At 41.6% G+C, this 21,220-nt stretch overlaps 3 protein-coding genes across 3 annotated transcripts; 1 reads left to right on the plus strand and 2 right to left on the minus strand.

Annotated features, from left to right (window-relative positions):
• Positions 1-842: 842 nt before the first annotated feature.
• On the minus strand, positions 843-9,894 carry poldip2 (polymerase (DNA-directed), delta interacting protein 2). Its single transcript, XM_080502527.1, has 11 exons — positions 9,715-9,894; positions 6,036-6,111; positions 5,727-5,824; positions 5,535-5,634; positions 4,654-4,729; positions 3,989-4,096; positions 3,651-3,787; positions 3,542-3,568; positions 2,711-2,836; positions 2,128-2,207; positions 843-2,055 (listed from the first exon to the last, which is right to left on the minus strand). The coding sequence occupies exons 1-11, from the start codon at positions 9,891-9,893 to the stop codon at positions 1,941-1,943; spliced, it is 1,122 nt and encodes a 373-aa protein (XP_080358653.1). The 5' UTR covers position 9,894; the 3' UTR covers positions 843-1,940.
• A 1,055-nt stretch (positions 9,895-10,949) lies between these two features.
• On the plus strand, positions 10,950-14,589 carry vma12 (vacuolar ATPase assembly factor VMA12). Its single transcript, XM_080514311.1, has 6 exons — positions 10,950-11,293; positions 11,891-11,964; positions 12,834-12,923; positions 13,866-13,908; positions 13,991-14,103; positions 14,208-14,589. Exons 1-6 carry the CDS (start codon positions 11,098-11,100, stop codon positions 14,301-14,303), a joined length of 612 nt encoding a protein of 203 aa, XP_080370437.1. The 5' UTR covers positions 10,950-11,097; the 3' UTR covers positions 14,304-14,589.
• A 2,433-nt stretch (positions 14,590-17,022) lies between these two features.
• On the minus strand, positions 17,023-20,207 carry sebox (SEBOX homeobox; the record flags this gene model as incomplete). Its single annotated transcript, XM_080510720.1, has 3 exons — positions 17,023-17,709; positions 19,093-19,328; positions 20,105-20,207. The coding sequence occupies 3 exons, from the start codon at positions 20,205-20,207 to the stop codon at positions 17,023-17,025; spliced, it is 1,026 nt and encodes a 341-aa protein (XP_080366846.1).
• Between the last annotated feature and the right edge of the window lie 1,013 nt (positions 20,208-21,220).

Genomic DNA, 21,220 nt, shown 5'->3' on the forward strand with positions numbered 1-21,220 from the left:
CTGTGTTGAGGAGTTTAGTGTCATCTTTATGTGCTCTACTATAGCCCCACCCTCCTCGACTTCAGCTTGGTTTAATGTTCGCTGGAAGAAGCTTTAAGATTTCTTTTATCTTCTCTGAAGTCAGGTCGGCACCGAATAGGTTCGCCTTCTGACACTGAGGGAAGTTAAGTGCTTGAGAAGATATTTATATGCCTGAAACCTCTTTTTAAAGAGTGTTTAAAAGATTTAGAAAACCTGCAATAAATGGATTATAGTTAGGTTGACAGCCTTTCTTTGTGCTCAAACTGAGACGAAAGTTAAACATTTTTACAGTGTGACAAGTTTCTGCTTGTTATTTAAAGGCAATTTCATTTTCCATCTTATACAGCTGTCACTGATTCATTCAGTCTTTGTGTCTTTTGTCTTTATTACTGTCCTCGCTTGCTTTTGCTGCTCGTCTCAGGATGACGGTTCTGTTTGGCCTTCTTAAAGTCTCCACTGCCATCTGCTGGTGGCTGCGTGAAGCGCTTTTCCTCATTTTTCATGTTTACAGAACCTGACCAAGGGATTCACTAATTTTGTCCTGCAGTTATTTACTCAGATTGACAAGAAGTAATTGTGTATTTCAAAACAGAAGGCTTGCATACATATCACTTCACAAATCTACCATTTTTCACTGCATCATAGACATGTCTGATATGGTTCTTATAATTTAAAAAAAAAATAGTTAAGCGAGTAAACAGTCTCCATGTGCCCAGTAAAAACATCTTGTGTGCAATTTCCCCATGATCCGTACTTAACATGTGAATAAAGCAGCCATAAGGACATGAAGGACCGACACTGAAGTGACTGGTGTATTTTTGAAAAGGAATATTTATTGGTTTTGCCTTTAATTACATCTCTATTTACAGTAGCATGTCAAACATCGCCTCAAATCACTTATCAAAACAGGAAAATTTTATTTTTCTATCCTCGACCTCTCACAGAAACGTTAGGCTCATAAAATCTAAATCCCAGGGAAGGAGACTTGGTTGTGGTTTTATTGTGGAGGAGCAGACATCCTCTCGTCTTCACAGCTCCACCAGGAGAACTCAACCGGTTTCTGCTGAATCACGGGAGGAGATTTCTGTTGATCTCATCTCAAAATGTACAAAGAGAAACACTAATAACTTAAAAAGTCGGAGGGAGGGAAGTCGTCGACACGCCGTGGAAGTGGAGCAGGAGGTTTTAAAGTACGATTAAAACAAAGAGGACGCAGAGATCCAACGAGACTGAGACTGGAAAACTGTGACGGTGCGAACCGGTAAATTTCTGCCGACTTTAAATTTCAAACTGGGAAAACAAAGATGAGACTTTATTTCTGCACTTATGTGACACATGATAAATGTAATACATGAACGATGTGCTCCGGTGTTGATCGTCAAGTGACAAAGTGATCCTCTTGAGTGAATTATGTCTCCTGGGTTGTTTTTCTAAGTTGTCATCGAGTCACCGCTCTGAAGTGGGAATTCCCAATATGGCAACTATGACTTTCCAGCTGCGTGAAGGCACCACAGCGTTTGGAGGTTATCCGTGTCCGGCGGTGAGAGGGAGAGAGAGAGCGAGCAACTGATGGGAGTCTCGTCACCCGCTTCGCGTCATAAATGTGTTTGGAGGTTAAAGAGCAGTTTTCCTGATCCACTGTGCTTCATTGTTGAGACTGAACTCGCCCTCAGCTGTGACCTTTGCAGCAGAAAAATAAAGAGTTGGAGGAAAGAGGAGCCTAAACGTTGTAGTGTGAGGAGACACCTGCCATTAATACTGCAGCCGATTGAGGAGGACAGACCAGAAACGAAGACTTTATATATTTTTTTTCATCCCTTTGACCCCGACTCATGCTAATCTCACGTGCGGGCCGCGTTACAGGAGAGTCCAAGACGACCCCAGGAGGGGCGGGGGTGGGGGGGCACGGCAGGTGGGGGCTAAAACGTGTAGCCAGCAGGGGGCGCTTTGTCGTCTTTGTTGCTCTCCAGGGAGAAAGGAGGAATGCGCACGTCGAAGTGGGAGCCGTCTGTCCTCTCGATACGAAATGTCCCCCTGAGCAGAGAGGAGAGAGACGTCAGGTTCGGAGGAGGAGGAGGAGGAAGAGGAGGAGGAGAGTGGACTCACCACATGTGACCACTGGGGGCTTGTAGAGAAACATGGCTGCTGTACTGGAAGGCTGGCTGATCCTTAGATAAAACCGGCTCCTGTCGTCACACACAAGTCAAACTTTCAGCAGGAGTGGGACATGAAGACGACGGGTATTAATGACACGAGTGATCTTTGTACTCATAACTGCAGTATTGCTACAAAGCCAGGTCACGTTAACCCAGTCAGTCAGTATTTTCAGCACCACAGAGCAGGAACACGTCTCTGGGTTCGGTCCTCATCAAATCCTTTCATTTAGTTTTCCGATTGTAACGCACTCTGCTTCTGAAGGCTAATGTTCCTTTGAAGGCTGATAAATCCACCCAGTTACAGGTGTGATGATGATACAATCTGGTTGATTTGCTTTGTCCGTCAGTGGTTATAACATTAGAACTGATCGGTGAAACATTTTCTACATATTTTCCAGACGTAGGACACATCCTGAACCAGATTATTCAGTCATAAAGTGCCTGGTTCAAAATAAAAACTGGACAGGATAAAATACTTGCATAGCTTATAATTGTGTGTGTGTGTGTGTGTGTATGTGTGTGTGTGTGCTGACCCGGCCCACCACTCCCCGTCCTCGGACCGTCTCCAGAGTTCCCGACAGGCTGAAGATCCTCCAGTGTCGCTCTCGGAGCTGAACCACCTCACTGCCCATGTTCTCCAGGCGGATACAGTAACGCCACTGAAACACACAAACCCTCTCAATGCACCTTGGAAACAACATGTACTAAAATGTTTGTGTTTATTAACATGCCTGATCAGTTTAGTCTGAGTGCAAACAAACACTTAAATCTGGCTGACGGCATTGTCTTTACCTCCAACTGACTGAATGATGCTTATAGTTGAAAATGACATGAAATCGTCAAAACATAAAATATGTCATTGCCAAACAAATATGTAAAGCAAGAAAAGTCTTTAGCAAGATTTGCTTTGAATTGTGTAAATTATTATTTGTTACAAGTCATACAAAGTGAATGTCTTCTGAATTATCGTTCATTTTTAATTAATTATCGCTCACCTGTAAAGTGGAAAAAAGCTTAAAACTCTTTATTATAACAGGTAATTAAATTGGACTAACGTGAAACTGTAATGAGTAAAATGCTTATTTTAAAGCCTGAAGAAAATCAAAATGCGAGTAAAAAAAATCCTAAATTACAATATTAAAAGAATTATTTTAAAAATGTACATTTATTTAGTAGAAACTGCAATCGAGGGGGAAAAAAGTGAATGAAATATGATGAAATGGAAAAAAAATCCCCAAAATCTAGTTTGTAATTGAAAAACCAACAACTTCCTCTGATTCAACTGGTGTGTCCGACACAGTGGACATTCCTCCGCAGCTCTAAAACAAACAAACAAACAAACCAACAAAAAAGCAGCTTCTCACCCAGTAAACGTGGGAGTTCTGGGCTTCCTGAGAACAAGAAGAAACAGAGGTTAGACTCCGGCGGTGGCAGTGTGTTTGGGAGCCGAGCTCAGACGGAGGCGCCACACACCCTCATGCCCATGTAGAAGGGGATGACGGTGACCCGGATGTTCTCGGTGGTCTCTCTGTGGACGTCCGACAGCTCCAGCCAGGGGTGGTTCTTCTCCTGCCACGCCTTCAGCGTGTCCCGGGCCGTGAACGGAGGAGCTGCGAGGTCCAGATGGAGGAAAGTTCACATGATGTGGTTTTTTTTTTGTTTGTTTTTTTAAACGGCAACCGTTCGAGCCGACTGCAGTTTCAACCCGACATTACGCTACAGAAACGTGGTATTTTTTGAGCGAGTCGAGTTGCCCTCTGTCGGCGTTGTGTGACGTGGCGTGCTGGAGCGCCGCGGCGGACTCTGCTCACACTTTGCGGGGTTGTACATGAGGAAGCGCTCGAAGAGTTCGTGCTGGATGGGAACCTGCTCGGTGGAGTTGTAGGGCAGGATGTCCTCGTGGCTCACGTAGTCCAGACCTGAAGAGACCAGCAACACCATGAAACACACAGACCACTGGTGAGAAATAAGACCCCCACAAAAAATAAATAAATAACTACAACCAATCACAGAAAAGAAGAGATGACGCTTTAGTTGAACGGGCCAAAGTGACTCAACACTGCCACCCAGTGTTCAACAGAAGCATGACATATGTGGCCCTTTAAATGTGTTTTTTTATGCAAGTGATTTGTTTTGCATCAACAAAGTCGATTCTGCATTTTTTTTTTTAACTGTTTGACTCACAAAAAAGAAGTTGAATCAAAGCTAATGTAATCCATTATTTGTCATTGTATAAAATTGGGTAGCCAATAAAGTCGTCCAATAAACTCATTAAAAAAAAACCCCACAAAATAAGGTGTCATCTTCAACTGACAAACCTGAATCATTAATTTTGTTTTTACCGACATCCTCAATTGTAATCCTTTGTGTTCTAATTGAAATTGAAATAACATTTAATTATCTTTATCAAAAAAAAAAGAAACGAGCCCAGTGCAGCTGAGGCTTCCTCACCAAGCTGCACGTGACACACACACACCTGGAATAGCATACAGCGCTCTGCTGTCGTCGTGGTTTGCCAGAAACGTCACCGCCTCCGTCTGGGATCTCTGAGACTGTCGGACGCAGCACAGACAAAAAAACAAACAAACAAAACATACCACTGAGACGCCGTTCCACCTACACGGCGGAGCACTTTGTTTACACAGTGTGTTTGTGGAGAAAAACGACTGCTCCTCCCGTTTGAAGGAAAATGCTGATATCATGTTAGAGGCAACAAGCGGGAGACGGGCAGGACTGCAGCTTCCACCTGCAACATTTTCCATTATCAATGTATGGAACAATTTAGAGTCCTTCGTGTTAAATCAGAAACTCAGGGTAGCGCCAGGACTTAAGAAAATAGTCAAAGATGGTTCCTCAATGTGTTGAAATTACAACATGAACAGTTGTAAAATGTCTGTGAATGTCCCTCTAAAGTGCCCTTACTCCTGATCACAGAGTCAGATGGGAGAATTGGCCCTGCTGGATTTGCAGTGGAAAAACCCCCCAAAAAACAAACAATAATAAAAGCCTCCCCTTAAAGGCTATAAGTAGTTTGGCTCCTGCCAGCAGGAACATGCTGAATGATTTCTCCATTTGTTGCCAATTTATGTTTCATTGTTTACCAAAGTTGAGCAGCGAGGCTCCTTTAGTGTTCACGGGTGGGGAAAAAAAAATCGACGCGCACACAAAGACTTGTTTTGTCCCCTTTCCAAGTAAAACCACCCTTCATATCTGTAGAACACTTTGTGAACTCGATAAACGTTTACTTGGCCATTGTCGTTGTTGTCCATCTCCTCACACGTGTCAAGAAAAAAAAAAAAAAAACCATGGACTGTGCATGCAGTCGAAGTGTTGTCAGACGGTTGCTGGAGGACTTACTATGTGAGGACAGTCTCTGGTGTCGATGAGGACCTGGTAGTAGGTGTGAGTCTTGCCCTTCACCTCTTTGGAGCCGTGGGCTCCCGGAGGCTCGGGCTTGCTGAGGGGGAGACACAATGGAAACGGTGAGCGACGCGAGCGGAGAGGCTTCGTCAGTCTGTTGGAGGCGAGCCGGTGTGGGGGGGGGTTCACCTGTCCGTCATGGGAGGGGTGATGTCCCGGTCATAGAGGCGGGCGTGCCACGGAAACAACACGATTCCCCTGTAGCCAAACACGCTGTGGAGGAACAGCTGAGGAGGACGACAGGCAGGCAGACAGACAGCAGGTCAACCATCCAGATTAGAAACGTGCGACCGCTAAAGGGATTAGCGCCACTTGACGAGATCACGCAAAACGTCCCGCAACACTAAATTTATTGCCACGACTTCAAAAACAATGCGGTGAAGACGTCAACAATGTGCAAGGACGTGATCTGAAAGAGAGAGATGAAGAGCGTCTCACCTGTCCCGTTTCATATTTCCCGTGCTGCTTCACGGCCTCAAACACGCCAACTGTTTCCAGAATCTTCCCTTCGGGCCTGTTCCTGCCACACACGGGCAACACCATTACAAACTGCAGCAGCGACACAAGGGCTCCCACTGCCAGCAGACGCAAGCGCAGCAGAACGGGCTGTAATCTTAATCACCGCTGGATTGAATGGAACACTTCAGATGACAGACAGAGTGGACACACAACCTAATAATCTCCAGAGTCTTCACATCAATATCCCCACGACACAAAAACACTCAAAGTGAATTTCACCGATAACAACAGCTGGTCACTTTAAATCAATAACATGCAGACTTGTGGAGAGCTGATCTTCCCCAGAGATGAGATTAATGGAGGTGGGATTTAATATAACACAGGGGTTTTTTTTAATGGCTGTGCTGCAGCGGAATAATCAGATTTTATTATGACAAATATGCTTACAGAACTGACCTTGTACAGAGATCGAAGCATAAATGGCTCTAGACAATATTTATCTGCGTTGCTTTAGCTCAAATAATTGAAGACCACCATGAGGGGAATGATGAAGAACATTCTTAAACTTCATGCCGTCTTAAAGTCGATTTGATTAAGTTAACTTTGGTTTCGTTTCATTTAATCACTTAAAGGTGACGGGGTGGGTTTCAAAATAATTTATAGATCACATGCAGGATAAACAGTCAAGTCAATGTCAGAGGACAAGAAACATCAGCAAATATATCTGAAGGAAGTGAAATGATAAATTGAAAATATTCCTTTGTACATGTCCCACACTTTGTTTTTTTTTTAGCTTCACTGAAACCTCAAAATGATTTATTGCTCAAAATGCCATTTTTAAATAAGTTCTAACATATAAAAGCATTCATGAATTGGACTTTAATTATATTTGAATAAAAGGACTTGAAACTATTTGCCAATACAAAACCAATCGTTGTTTTGTTTTATGTTTTTTTAATTGTGTCCTAACAGAGCACACTTCATATTCATGCAATAAATTATACATAGAGTAAAGAGTCAAACACACAAACACACGTGCTCCTTTTCCATTTCTAAAACAAACCTCACCAGAGTCAATAAAGTGCAGACAGAGACGAGCAGGGTTCTAAATTTATCTGCGGCCTGTGAGCGGCCTCGGCCAGTAACTCACCAACAAGCAGCTGCGACGGCGACGACGACAACGGAACACAAACAAGCAGTGAAGGCAGCAAGACGAGGCGGAAAATCTCAAGTAAAACAGGAGACGTGATGAAACAATGGAAAGGTTACATAAAGACGTCTCGAAACCTAAACGAAGCACAGAGATTAAACAGCTACTTTCTAAAAGTGTGCTTTCAAACATCACATGGACTCACTTGTTAATGATCGCTGTAAGACTTTAAGCTGTGATCCCACGTTTACACAGGCTGAGAGAGACTAAGAAAACATGCTGAGTCATGTTTGGAACAGGAAATTCAAACTGCAAACCAACTACAACTACTCAGACTATCAAAGTGCTGTTGATACTGAGGTTTCCCAACTCACCAACTACAAATGTTAAGAGAATATAAATCAACACTTCCTGGAATTTATGTCAATAGTTACTGTGGAATTTCCCTGCTTCGGTTTCAGTGTTAATGTTTTGATGAGATTACACACTCAAGGTGTTTTATTCTATTCAAGCTAAATTGAAGAGGATGAGAAACTCAGTGTATTTATACTTCATTACATTAAGATGCAATAGTTATTGTGATACTTGATAATAGTATTGACCAGCTACATCAATAGGATTCATGATAAACACTTATGTAGATTGTTATTCTGCCCTCTTGCCTTTAATTATCACGAGACGGAGGTTTAGTTTTTTTGCCACACAACACATGTAACATCTCCAGTTTGTCATTTTTAAAACAAACCAATTAGATGTTTGTCCACTTTTGGTGAAATAATTCGCTTTTCATTCTTCGGGATGAATGCACGATATATTGTGCGATCTTGACACACGTCTACAGACTTATCTACAAATACGCACACACATACAGTGTAGAATAGAATATATACATTTAAAACATCATTTCCCATAACACCAGACTTGTCCTGTATGTTTTAAGTTGCTCCCAAGCTCAAACGTCTTCACCCGTCCCTATGAAGGTCTGTGCATTTGCCATTGTTAATGTCTGTAGCGCATTATTCTCTGCATGTGCGTGTGGATTTGTTGGGCTTCTCTCTATATAGCTCCACATAGTCATTTCTAGGAGCTTTCAACAAATAAAGTTGAAGTCGAATTGAATTACAAAAAACAAACAGCCCCTCATAGTGTCCTGAGACGTTTCCACGTAAAACGGACATTTTCAAAATGTTGTCGCGAAGACATGAAACTTTCCTGAAAAGACAAAAACGATGCATTTTCACATGAAACCCCATGTCAACGGGCCCTCTGTAGAAAACAATCACTCATTTATATATGCATTTTGCAAGTGTCCCCCCCCCCCAGCTTTTCTCCACACTAAGCCTGAAATCTCCATCTGAGCAGCAGATTTTGTAAATAGTTTGTTTTTTCTGAACAGAAGTTTACATGAGTCCTTGAAACCATGAAGGGATTTAATTTTTATGGATGAAATGTTAGGAATTCTAAGAACTTACAGCGATATAAAACCAAACTTATTCAAAGTTTCAAGAAACAAGATAAATTGGAGTGACTGCATTAAATATTCACATCCCCCCCAAATTCCTCACATTTCCGTCTGGAATTGAGCCACAAACCAGAAATTCTACTAATTCAAAGTTACTTTTGCACGTTTTGATGATTTTAATACAGTTTGTAAAAATGTTTTAGTTGAGGATGAGGAACCACATAAACCAGTTAAAAACAAAACATATTTTAGTTTTACATACAGATGTCACAACACGAATACTCATACAGATGACTTTAATGTCCGTTTTTAAAGATTTGCCCTTACAAATAGCAGTGCTTTATCTTGCCCTTAATTTATATCAGCTTTTTTTTATTATTTTAGTTTAGTTGCTGGTTCAATTATGCATTGGAGTGAGTGCGATTGGCGGTGTAAAGTGCTTTTGAGGGCTACTCAAGCAATGAAGAAGCAACTTTATTACCCAATCCAACAATTTGCAGAGCAGAAATGCACACATTAAAATGCATTTCACTGCAAAACAAAACCGTTTCGCAATAGTGATCACTACTACATAATAGTGACCACAGCGCCATTCATAACTTCTGACTGCATCGTTAAACTTGACGACCGCCGCTGCCACTAAACGCGACGTGGCCACGGAAGCTCGCATAACGTGAAAACCACGTGTTTTAAAGACGGCCGGGATTGACAGACCGGCAGTTCCCACCGTAGAACCGAGATAAACGAGCTGACATGTCACGATTGGAGCTCCATCCGGCCGCTGTCAAGTCTTATCAAACGCACGCCTGGCTGCGCGCGCCGCACATTCACTGCACGTTTGACAAAGTGCGACAGGAGCGCGCTGGTTTGCCGCAGACTCTCGGCCGGACGTCGGGCTGAAGAAGCGGGGACTCTACTCACTCCACACCGGAGCTCGGGCACCACCCGGGGGCTCGTGTCCCTTCAGAGGTCGCTGCCCCGCGGTGCCATCTTCCCACCGCTCGTGCGTATGCTAACGACTTTAGCTTGCGAGCTGCGTCTCTTACCGTGACGACATTAGCCTCCGCTGCTGAACAAAGCTGGGCAGCCCACAGGCGCGGCACTGCTGCCGCGGTCTGAACGCCTCGAAAGTGCTGTCGGCCACGCTGAGGATCCGGTGCGTGTGTTTGTGGTTGTATTTACTGACGCTGCTCAGCAAGCCGCGGCGGAGCGCACACGCCGCCATCTTTCCTGCCCCGACACAGTCGCGCATGCGCACAGATATGGAGTTAATGATGCTGCCTTCAAGGAACCACGGCACAATGGGAAGAACGAGGATCAGATTTTTTTTTTTTTATTCTTATTATTATTATTGAAGAAAATTGCAATTTAAAAAAATATCTTCACAGCATTCTTTTTCTGCATACATTTCAAAGATACAAATTATAACATAGTTCATTGAATTATAAGGAGGCCTATTTCATTCACATGAAAAAAATAACAATGGTCTTTTTCTGAATTAATGAGATGATTATCTCATAATTATGAGAAATGTATATAGTATGATGTATAAAGTGTTTAAAGTGCACTTCCTTTGCTTTGGGGCTACAGGAAACTTGGAAATTTAGATCACAACTTTTCAGCATCTTTTTGTACTAAAGAGTTGCAAAACTGAGACTTTGTTAGAAGAAAATGGACATAATTGTAAATTGTAAAATTCTGTTATTGTGCATTGCGAAACATCTGTGACCATTTTCTGTTTATCTTTGTAGTTTGCAGTTGGAATGTGAATGTAAATGATTTAGCTTTGTGTGACATTATTAATAAAGCACATTTAATCAAACAGTCTATTTTATCTTGTCAGGTTGGTCATTGTTGTGTGTTTGAAATTGATAATTGAGCTCAAAAGTTGTATTGCATTCAGCAGACATAATATCTTCGGGATTAAGTTAACTCATGTTTACTGATAAAATGCATAGAAAGGGCCATAACTCTAAATTATGATTATGACTATGATTATGATTATTATTGTTGTTGTTGCTGTTGTTGTTACAGGAAGTTTTTTTCTTTTCTTAACGTTGAACGCACCACTCGTCTCACGTGTACTGCAATGAGAAAACATTTATTACATATTTGTATATTTATTTTTAAACACGAATTGACTAAACGAACCATTAAGAGAAGACCTGAGTAAATATGAAAATACATTTCTTTGAACGAAAAAATAAAAATTACTCCGAGTAGTCACGTGGCTGCTTGCGTCATCGTGTCACAGGGTAACAACAGTATGGCCGCCTGCAACGATGTGGTTTTGTACCTTTAGCTACATTTGTGCTCAAAAGCGAGATTTTAACCATTAAATATCGACGTAGAGGGTACACGGTCGCGTCTGTCGCGCTTCTCTGAGAACCGGCTGGGCTGCGTTGTGTTAAATCGTTGATTCGAGCATTATGGCTTCTGCTTTTGTGGTGGGAGATAAATTCAGGAAGAAGGTGAGAGAGCTGCTTGGAGACTCAGAAAACTCAGGAAAGTCATGTCTACCTGAAACATTGCGATCAGAGCTGATCCGGCTCCTGGACAGCCCGGAGTCAATAACCCTGTCCTTCAGCACGGCCAGACAGCTCAAGAAATACCTCCAGGATGCAGGTAATCTATTACTGGACCAGCAGTAACTTGCTGGTAACTGAGTACTATCATGAAGTTAGTGAAGCAGTGATGAATACTGCAGTTTATTTTTGACAATTATACGGCAGATATCCGCAAGTTTTAGCCTTCACATTTGAAATCCTCAAAAAAAAAACCTTTTCACAACAACATTTAATGTTTTTTTTACGCTGTGAAGACAATCCTTTTTTGTATTCATGAATGAGTTTTGAAGTTGACACATGCAAATAACGTTGATGTGAAAAAAACACGAGTTCTATTTTTAACAGTTTCTGTGCTGCTTTTAAAGAGAGGTGTGTGCTTCATATGCCTCTGATGGCAGGATTTCATCCTGAGAGTTTAATGAATGCTCAAATAGGATTTATTGCGTAAATCAAACTGTCTAGACATGTGACTCAGATGCGGGTCTCCTTGTGCTTCTCATTGGCGGCATGACTCAGTAGCTGCATGTATGATGGTGGTAAATGACCTTAAAATAAACGGCAGAAGTCAATTTCTTTCCTAAATCAACATCCCAGTTCTTCAGACTGACCGTCACATTGTTTTGTGCCTGTTGTTTTGTGCCTGTTGTTTTCTCAGGTCATCCTTTCTACCTGCACGAGCTGCTGGAGGACAGTTCAGTGCACCTGCCCGAGGTCGTGAAGCCGCCCAGAGTGAGTACGGCGATGGACAGTTGTAACTTTCTGATACAGGAGTGGATGATTCCAGGGGTGGAGGGGGGTGGGGGGTTCCTAGTCCCTGCTTGCTTGAGATCAAACGTGGAGAACTGCCCTAAAGGCTCCTGCTTTTGTCATTTTGTTGAGACTTGGTGTGTTCGCCACAGTTTTATTCTCACCGTCTTGTTTCAGAGAGTCATAGATCTCAGAAGCCTTTCACAGCCTCGTTTACAGGCAATCTGAGGGTGACCACAGATAAAATATGAATATTTGTAGGAGAATGAATGCAGTTTATAATCTGAGTAAGAAATGGTTAAAGATTCTTAAGTTGGCACATGTTCAAAATCAGGTGAAAGTCACTGTGTTTCTGTCATCCTGGGAGATTTTAATTCAATAAATTCTCAGAATAAATTCACTGCCTCAGAAACAACCACGCTGGAGCATTCCAGTTCATTACCACTGTACAAGTAATTGAATTTATTATTATATTTTTTTTTAAAAGGTCTAGAAATACATCAACAAAGCGTATTCTTTGATCTCAATCTCACAGGTCTTCTAGAACTTCCTCTCCAAACCTCTGTAAACATGTTTCTGAGCTGGAACGCAATACAAAAATCAACATCTGCACTTTTAAATAGATAAAAGTTTCAATAAAATATAATATTGTTGAGTCAACATTTAAAATCAAGCTGTTAGACAAGGTGGTGAGCTTTGTTAGTGCAAATGCCGTTTGCTGAGACACAGTTACCATGGCCCGGCCCGACGCCGAGGTGAGAGATCAGGTGTTGGGAGATCTTCAGATCCACTTAAACAAGTCAATGTCTCGTCCTGGTGAAGAAAATCAAACCGCGACCTCTGGGTTTCAGAACCCGGAGCTGGTCGCCCGTCTGGAGAGGATCAAGGCCAAGCTGGCCAACGAGGAGTACAACAAGATCACACGAAACGTCAACACGCAGGTACGGAGTCACACCCGGGAGGGCGAAGTTCAGTTTCTCATGGATACAATCCATTCCATCTGATATAGTTTAGATCCGCTTCCAAGGTAAATGACAAAAAATAAACCGATTTCAAACATCAGGAAATGTAGATACTCGTGAACAACAATATAAGAAAAAGTTGTCTTTCTTTGCACAAGCAAAATGCACAAAGCACAGGAGCATATTGTATATCAGTGTTTTTCAACCTTTTTTGAGCCAAGGCACACTTTTTCCTTTGGAAAAATCTGGAGGCACACCACCACCCGAAAATGTTAAAATTTGAAACTCTGTAGCCTATATTAACAATAGAAAGTCATTATCATCAATGCTTTATCAACAGGAATCAAATAAATACAGAAACAAGTATTTTCCAATTTCTTTTTTTTAATTTTTACCCACTCAGTGTGAAACCTGGACCTGATGGATGAACACAGAGCTGAGATCCTGGCAGGAATAGAAGACAGACAAACACCAACATGTCTAGTTCGGAGTTCAAATCCTCCCTTTTCGAAAACGTCTCCATCAATGTCACTGACACAGTACTTTGATACAAGATGGGAGCAGCCGCAGGTGGTGGAGATTAACCAGACTGACGTCTTTCAGTTTCAATTTCAAGGGCAAAGTTCTGTGCTGCCATCTATTGGTGAAGAGTATTTATACATGATTACTCTGCAACACACTGCTCTCACAGCTGACAGTGGCTGTGAGAGCAAATGATTTTTAGAAAGGAAAAGGAATAATATCCTTTAAAATGTGTTTAAACCGATGAGAGGGGACAATTATAGTCCACTTTTAGAAGTTCAAATCTTCCTGTATTTATTCAAGAACACAACTTTATTGTGATTAAACTGGAGGGAAAAATCGAACGGATCAATCACACATTTCGCCGCACGAATAAATAATGAGTAATTTGTCTCCAAGGAAATCCACCGGAATGGGACTTTAGCAGACTTTGGACGGGACGGTGAGTTTTTTTCACGTGTCCCAAGTAAAAAAAAAAAAAAGGATGACGATGATGCGTCCTGACCCATGTTTTCTGCTCGCAGTGCGCTCGGCCAAAGCCGTGGCGGTGACGGTTTTTAACTTCCTGGTGACCGTAGTGGCCACGTTCGCCTGCTCCTACATGGGCAGCCAGTATTTGTTCACCGACACCTCGGCGGTGAGTGTGAATGGATGTGGTTATATCCGAGAGTCCCCCCCCCCCCCGATGTCTCTCCCTGAGCGGACGTGACGAGTTTTGTCTCCTTTCTCCTTGACTTCCAGCGGGTGATCTCGGCCGTGATCGCCGCGTCCGTGGTGGGCCTCGCCGAGCTGTACGTCCTGGTCCGCACCATGGAGGGCGAGCTCGGGGAGCCATAGCGGCTCCGGGGACGTCCAGGGTTTTTTTTTTTTTTTTAATGGAGACAATGAAAGTGTGGAAACAGCGGCCAAGCTTCAACATCCAGATGCTTTGCTGTGAAAAGAGTGACGATTTCCACCTGGTTTATTCAAATTGAACTGTCGTATGATCAAAATGAATATCTGTCCTTTTAACATTCCACCTCCCCTCTTAGCTCACACGAAATGACTTGTGTTTCTTATTTATTTCCCTTTTTTTGTTGTTCTATCTTCTATATAGACTTCTGCCCAGGTTCATCCTCTGCTATGCACCGTTCTGTAAAATAATGATTTCTTTCTGTGGGTTCCGAATGTGATTGTTTAATAAAACTATTGTGAACAAAAAAAATGTGATTTTAACTTTAAAATGCAAAGTATAAACCTGCAGATCCAAAGAAATCTCCAGTATATGTGATGACACATGTATTGCAAAGTCCAACTACAGCGTCTGATTGAAGTCGAAAAAAAACCACTTTGACTCTTGGACATGCTGGTGTCGCAGGATTACAGGTGAGAGGGTGAGCCAGGCCTCTGGGAGCTGTGACGGATTTACATACAATGAACATGATGTAGAATATCGCCACCTTTTAAGCTGCTGTAATTTACGTCAGGCTTCAGAGAAACGGATAAAACTGAGTGTGAAAGTTCATCCCTGATCTCAAGCAGCACCTCGCTCGTCACCTTACGCGACCTCGGCTTGATTTTAGTTTTTTTTTTTTTGGCTTCAAGCTTTCACTTGTTTTGCCTTTTTTTTTTTAATAACCCAGCAGCTGTGACACCGTTCAATAACACAGCTTCTGTGCTGTTATCCCCTGACCTATTCCAAGTGAATTACAGAAACGGCAAACAGGCGATTATTGCGTTGATGGCGTGATCCGTGTGCATGGCCTCGACGGCACCGCAGTATCTTATTTTAAATATCCTTTATTTCTGATCCCTTCTTCTTCCCATGTGGGTTCATATTTTCTGTAAACTATCCCCCTCTTGTCAAGGACCCTCATATCGGACTGGAGGGATTAAGACTGTAACTACATCTGGAATGCAAAAAAACCCCCAAAAGTATCGTCCCAAGATCTGAGATTTGACACCCGGATTAAAGGTTTATTGAAAGATTATTTGATATTAAAGATTATTATGATATGCAGAGATAGTCCAGTGCTGTCCATCATATTTACCTCTCATGTAATATTTCTAAACTTAAATCCAAGCCGAATTACAGAGCTTGTAAGCTGATAGACCCTGAGCTCTGGCTTTAATTTACTTCTTATTTTTCATTCTTTTTTTTCTTTTTTTTTGCCTTCCTAAACCTCTGGTGCTTACTGCAGAGATATGAAAAAAATATATTTTTATTTAAAAAACACTATTATTCCTGTCATGGTATCTTACTACAAGGAATCATTTTAATCAGGATGTTTTGAAAGATAATACTCGACGAGGTCGAAGCATTAAACAGGCCACAGTTCAGCTCAGAGCTGGAAAAAACAGGCGCTGGGAGAGAAAACATGTATCATGTTCATTGGGTTTATTCAGCATGAATTCATTTTATGGAAGGTTTATACTGAAACGTATTGTATTCACGTGAAAAAATGTAAAAATCGACTCTGTTCTTCTGAATGAATCACATAATTATCTCATAAATTCAGAAAAAAAGAGAGCCAAATGTTTTCTAGAATAATTTTTTTGTCAGAATTATCAGATAATTATGTCATTAAGTCAGACAAACACAAGTACACTTTTATTTTTTCACGTGAATGTAGTGTGCTTCCGTAGGTTTAAATCAGATAACCTAAAAATAAAAATTGGCAAAAAAAAATAATGAAAATGTTAAGACTTCTTTATAATGTCAAAAATGTTCAAAGCTGACAAATGTTTTCAGAATTCATAACAAGACAAGTTTATTATGTCTTAATGGTTGATGGTTTTACATGTTTTCAACGGAAACCTTTTATAGTCTGTTTACATGACAATGATGATCGGTGCCACTGAAAACAGAACTTTTCAATATACGGCTCCTGAGGTGGAACTATTTGAAAACGCTCCGACAGTCTCTGTGGAAACGGGTGAAATGCAACTTTTCTGAAATGTTGATACTACACATGTGCTTATAGCTTAGCTACTGAAAGCTAAATTAACCTTAGAAGATTAACTGTGACTGATACTTGTAAGGAAAATTGTCCTCAAAGTATCCGGCAAACCTTTTGTGGGTAATTTGTAATGTTTTCATGAAGTTCTCACTCACTGTGGGCAATGATTGTTAAACAGTTGGACCGCTAATGGGAAATATATTAGTCGACACTTTCAGATTTTGATAACATATTTTTTATTCATTTGTATTAGATCCCCAAATTATATGAGCTGCAATTAAGTTATCAGATAAAATCTATGACATATGCACCAGTGAGTTACCTGATCTTTTATATTTATCTTTTAGTTATAAAATGAAGTGTAACTTCAATGATGATTCCGCTCAAGTCTGAGATGAAATAACACAATTTATTCTCTGAGCTGGTTGTTGAATGAACACGCACGAAAAAAACAAAACAATACAGAACGGGGTTTGACACATTGGTCGACAATCAGGACAGATTCAAACACAAAATGTGATATATTAGAAAATACAAGGTGCTGTGAGCCACACTGGGGTTTTCATTGGAACGATATCCAGAGTCATGATTGAGTTGACGGTCCTCGTCCAGGGTCGTCAGAATTCAAGAAAATTGGTCACGATGGCGGCGTTATAGATCAAATCTGAGATGTATCCCATGGAAGTCTGTGGTCCCACCTGCGGATGATGATGATGATGATGATGGTGGTGTCCCGGACCTTGTGTTACCTCCCAGTAGACCGGCTGGGGGTGGGACGGGACCACCTGATCCACCGAGCAGTGGCCTCCACCCACAGCGCCGCCTCCATAAACAACCTGATGAGGCGCACTCAAGCTCTGGGGCTTGAAGTTCCTGAAGGCCTGGTATGAGGCCCGGGAGCCGGCGGGCCGGTGGGCCTGCCGGGCAATGGGCTGAGGGAGGAACCCGGCCAGTGGTGGCGGCGGCGGTGGCGGCGGTGGCTGCCGGCCGGCCTCCTCCTCCCACGGCCGAGGCTCGGAGGGTTTGGAGCAGCTGAGCGTCGGCTGCTGGTGGAGGGCCGAGGACGACGACGACGTCACGGGGTTACTGTAGATCTGGATCCAGTCGGAGTAGATCGGTGGGACGTCCTCGCAGTGGTGGTTCTGTTCGGATCGGAAAATGTCTGAGAGGCTGGCGGCGGCCGGGTACGAGGAAGTCCCAGGACCAGAGGGGGGCTCCACAAAACCTCGACCCAGCGCGGGCTTCGAGGGCTTCTGGAATCTACCGGTCTTGATACTTCTGGCTCTTCTGTTCTGGAACCAAACCTGTGAGAACAGTTATAATGTGTAAGTCAGTCTACTTCACAATGTGTTGCTCCCAATGGGGCCAAACCAGTAGAAACACAATAACTTACTAAAGACAATCCAATATTCATTTTCAGTTTTAATGCAGAAAAAAAATACACTGACATTCTGAAAATGTTCACATTTATTGATCTAATGTCAACAAAAATGTTATAGAAACTACACGATTTATAAGGGATAAGTGTTTCTGCCCTTTTGAATAGCAATAATCTAGCAGCACCACACAATGTGAAGCAAATTGATGGTTATCACAAAACATGTATAATATACATATTGGAAATGACTGCATGAACTGTAATAAATTATGTTTATATGAACCTGCATTTATGTTTTGCAGGAAAAGTGCATCTAATTTCGATAAATTAACAAAAATAATTTTACATATTACATATTCTTTTATGACATATTGTTTTAAAAAACTTTTCTATTGAACAAAGCTACCGTGAGGGTTAGTTCAGGCCACATTGTATCATTTTCTAATGAAATGATGGAATATCTCATCTCACCTTGTTTATGTCATAAAGTTTCAAGTGAAAACACAGAAAACTGTGTAGTTTCATGTCGGACCACTAGTGGGTGCTGTTTTTTGTTTTTGTAATGAAAACACACACAATTGCGTGCAGATAACAATTTGCCATAAACATTAACAATGGGAGTACGTGGATGTTCCTATGGACAGACAACGAAGTTTAATTGGTATTTTATTTTTAGCAAACGTTCTGAAAACGCCTTTATGTTTGAAACCCCTGGTAAAAGTCAAACACACCAATGGAGTGTTGCATTGCTGTGTGTCAGCGTTTGCATTTTCATTTAACCTTCTTAGCCAAACTCCGCTTTGACTGATCGGGATCGTCTTCATAAGGTTGTCTTACAGTGGGTCTTCTAAAGATCTCAGGGTTAGTGGTTCAATTCCCATCTCACTGTATCCATGTGTGGAAGTGTCTGTGCGACACCTTGTAATGGAATTTAACCAAAAAAATAAAATCCCCGGCTGGTAGATTTGCTGTATCTTATCAAAAAGTACTAATCTCTTAGTCATATTTGGGTCAGCCGTGACTTTGTGGGACAAAATGTTCCTTTACTTTTTAAACAGTAATACCAGGATTAACATAAAAGAAGTTTGTCATCTATTTCCTGAGAAATAGTGTTTCAGGAATGAAATACATTCACTCAGTATAAAGTTTCCAGGAGTCATATGGTCACGTGTTGTCAGATAACGAGGATTGAAGAATTAGCCACATTATCCAACATATATGATGAACTTTATGTTAAAGTGGAATAACAGAGGAAAAAATAAAACATAGCCTTCCCTCGGTGAGCCTCATGATAAACCCTCAGCCTCACCTGGATCTTGCTCTCCGGCAGGTGCGTGTGCGCGGCCAGCCGCTCCCGGAGCGTGATGTCTGGGTAAGGAGTGACCGCGAAGGCCTGTTCCAGCTCGGACAGCTGCGCCCGGCTGAAGATGGTCCTCTTCCTCTTCCTCTGACCTTCAGGAGGCCCCCCGCCGCCTGCAGCCGCCCGGTCCAGCCCCGGTCCCGGGTCCGGTTCCGGAGAGGACGCTGCGCCTTCACTGCGGCCGTCTGACGCACCAGAGAACATTTAGAGAAACACATCTTTCTTACATCTCAGGGAATAAAAACATTATTTTTTATTTAAAAAAAAAAAAAAAAAGTGTAAAGAAATATACATTCACAAAATAAAACGATGCAATTAAAAAAATTATTAATTAATATTAAATAAATGAATAAATAAATAAAAGACAGAGAATACAATATATGTAAGTTTAACCACAGAAAAAAGTTATATAATAATCTATTGAATTAATCCAATTAATCATATAGTAACTCGTGAAATGCAAAATTCAAAAATGAATACACACCACCAAATACACATTCTATACAACAAAAATGCAGGCGTATTAATAATAATAAAAATAATAATAATAGTAATTTTCTGGATTTCTTTTACCTAGTTCAGACTGAATTTATCACGTTATGAAAATGTGATTTTTGAATAACTTCCAATGAAATCTATGTTCCCCCCCACAAGCCTTATATGTTAAATCATAAATAAAGTCACCCAAAGAAGAAAAAACACCTATAAAATTAAAATATCTATCTATCTATCTATCTATCTATCTATCTATCTATCTATCTATCTATCTATCTATCTATCTATCTATCTATCTATCTATCTATCTATCTATCTATCTATCCCAATGAAAAGTATAATAATAATAACATGATTGCAAAAAAACCCAACAATTTTTAGGATTATCTTTGGTTGTCTTCACTCTTACTTCAAAATAAAAGTAATGAAAACGATGTGAACAGTTTGATTTTGGCATGAAGCTCACCTTTACAGTGACCCTGCTCTTCAAACAGCACCTTGCAGTCCATCAGCTCTCTGGGCTGGCTGTGCTTCAGTAAAGACAAATCCTGGTCCAGGAACAGAGACATGCCTCACCTCTGCTGCTCGGCCTGATGCTGACGGCCGAGGAGGAGCCAGCTGCTTCTTATAGTCCTGATCAGATCACATCAGATGGGACACCATCACCTCTGTAATCTCTCGGGACTGAGAGGCTTGTTTTCATGTTCCATGACTCCACTGACTACTCTGACTGGAGGGTGGAGAGGTTTGGTGTTACCTCTTACAACAGTCAGTCTTCAAGAGTGTGTTTTTCTGTTATAAAAACACACTAATAGAATATATCCGTGCGTATGTTCTTTGAACATTTGTATCACAATAGGAGACGTGATTGATCTCCTCATGATATATCATAGTATGTAATCTATGCATAAATGGAATTTTTAATATATAAATATTTGAGTATTTTGCATATTCCTCCAAGTAGGTCATGGAGCTATTTAATCTACTAAACTCATAATGACCCCAGTTCCTGCAAAACAACTGGATGATATGTGAGATTATGACACTTGATAATCTTTGTGATGTGCCTCATTCTCTTTGCCACCTGGAGATCAGCGGAACGCTAAGGCAGACGCTTTCCAGGACACACGGGATCTTGAGAACATGTGAGGGCTCTATGCGCCGTCCTCTCTGTTGATTTATTCTTCTCTTTGTTCAAAGAACGGCGCTCAAAGGTGATGAGGTGGCGTTGTCGATGCTTCGTCCGCTTCTGCATCTGCACTCTGTAATCTGCAGAGCTGCGGCGGCATCCAGACAGCAGAGGCCTCCTGCAGATACACCCCTCTGGAAGGTCTCTGCATCGTATCCATGATCATGATCTCAAGCCAGCTTCTCGAATGCAACAACATTGATATATATATATTTAGTTGTCCAGAAGTCGGCAACGTTAACTGCACAGGACTTAACCCATGTTATCCATATCTGGTACAATACATATGAATCATCTAATGGTACCTGTTGGGGTAGGACATGAGTAAAGTGGGGGTTTTTTTGCTCCTCAATTTCTCTGTAGCAGTCACAGGACGAGACCTTTAGAGGTGGA

Source organism: Blennius ocellaris (genome assembly GCF_963422515.1).
Source record: "Blennius ocellaris genome assembly, chromosome: 2".
NCBI lineage: Eukaryota > Metazoa > Chordata > Actinopteri > Blenniiformes > Blenniidae > Blennius > Blennius ocellaris.